This window comes from Seriola lalandi, unplaced genomic scaffold (genome assembly GCF_002814215.2).
Source record: "Seriola lalandi dorsalis isolate HSWRI2012SDOR001 ecotype SW California unplaced genomic scaffold, Sedor1 jcf7180002055009, whole genome shotgun sequence".
Classification (NCBI taxonomy): Eukaryota; Metazoa; Chordata; class Actinopteri; order Carangiformes; family Carangidae; genus Seriola; species Seriola lalandi.
Window position 1 is genome coordinate 477,242 of NW_019525552.1, and position 1,223 is coordinate 478,464.

Genomic DNA, 1,223 nt, shown 5'->3' on the forward strand with positions numbered 1-1,223 from the left:
GTTGGTCCAGCTGGGTCCAGTTGGTTCTGGTTGGTCCAGCTGGGTCCAGATCAGTGGTGTGACAGAAACATGTTGGTTTGTGTTGAAGGTCTGGAGAGAAGATCTCCTGTGTGGTGGAGCACGCCAGCCTGAAGGAACCTCTGGTTACTGACTGGGGTAAGTACCTGTCTGTCTGCTCACCTGCCTGTCTGCTCACCTGGCTGTCTCTACCTGTCTGTCTGTCTGCTCACCTGTGTGTCTCCACCTGTCTGTCTCTACACCTGTCTGTCTGTCTGTCTGCTCACCTGTCTGTCTGTCTCTACACCTGTCTGTCTGTCTGTCTGCTCACCTGTCTGTCTCTACCTGTCTGCTCACCTGTCTGTCTGCTCACCTGTCTGTCTCTACCTGTCTGCTCACCTGTGTGTCTCTACCTGTCTGTCCTCAGATCCGTCCATGCCTGAGTCAGAGAGAAACAAGATCGCCATCGGAGCCTCAGGACTGATCCTGGGTCTGATCTTATCTCTGGCTGGATTCATCTACTACAGGAGGAAGGCCCGAGGTCAGAAACCAGTTTACACCAGTTTACAGTCAGAAACCAGTTTACACCAGTTTACACCAGTTTACACCAGTTTACAGTCTGAAACCAGTTTACAGTCTGAAACCAGTTCAGTCCAGTTCAGACCAGTTCAGTTCAGTCCAGTTCAGACCAGTTCAGACCAGTTCAGTCCAGATCAGACCAGTTCAGACCAGTTCAGCCCAGTTCAGACCAGTTCAGTCCAGTTCAGACCAGTTCAGTTCAGCCCAGTTCAGACCAGTTCATCCCAGTTCAGTTCAGCCCAGTGTAATGGGGAAGTACCTGTGTGGTGGGGTTTGTGTAAACAGAGGACTGACAGCAGGAGAGTGTTTGTAGTTTCCTGTGACAGCTGTCAGTGAACGCCTCGCCAACAGCAGAGAGTTCCTGAGCGAGCGCTGCTGTTCACTGCAGTCAGCTGTTCTACACTCACACAGTGTCACTGCTGCGACGCCTGTAGTGCACGTCACATGGACGGGAGAATGAGACGCACCAACAGCAGCGTCAGCACCTCAAGCTATTAACCGTGATGTCATCACAGTTTATGACCCAAACACATGGAATGATGAATGTGCTGTATGTTTCTGTTCCTGACCCGGTCCTCATCTCTTCTCTCTGAACCAGGACGGATCCTGGTTCCTACCAACTGAGACGGTCCTGTATCCTGGACCTG

General features: G+C 51.8%; 1 protein-coding gene across 1 annotated transcript in view; it reads left to right on the forward strand.

The window, feature by feature from the left end:
- The window catches only part of LOC111647818 (H-2 class II histocompatibility antigen, E-D beta chain-like), a 3,604-nt gene extending 2,381 nt beyond the window's left edge, over window positions 1–1,223 (forward strand). Inside the window, exons 4-6 of the mRNA XM_023397490.2 lie at window positions 89–156; window positions 425–538; window positions 1,175–1,223. Coding sequence (XP_023253258.1) covers window positions 89–156; window positions 425–538; window positions 1,175–1,200 — 208 coding nt within the window. The 3' untranslated portion in view covers window positions 1,201–1,223. The remainder of the gene's footprint in view (window positions 1–88; window positions 157–424; window positions 539–1,174) is intronic.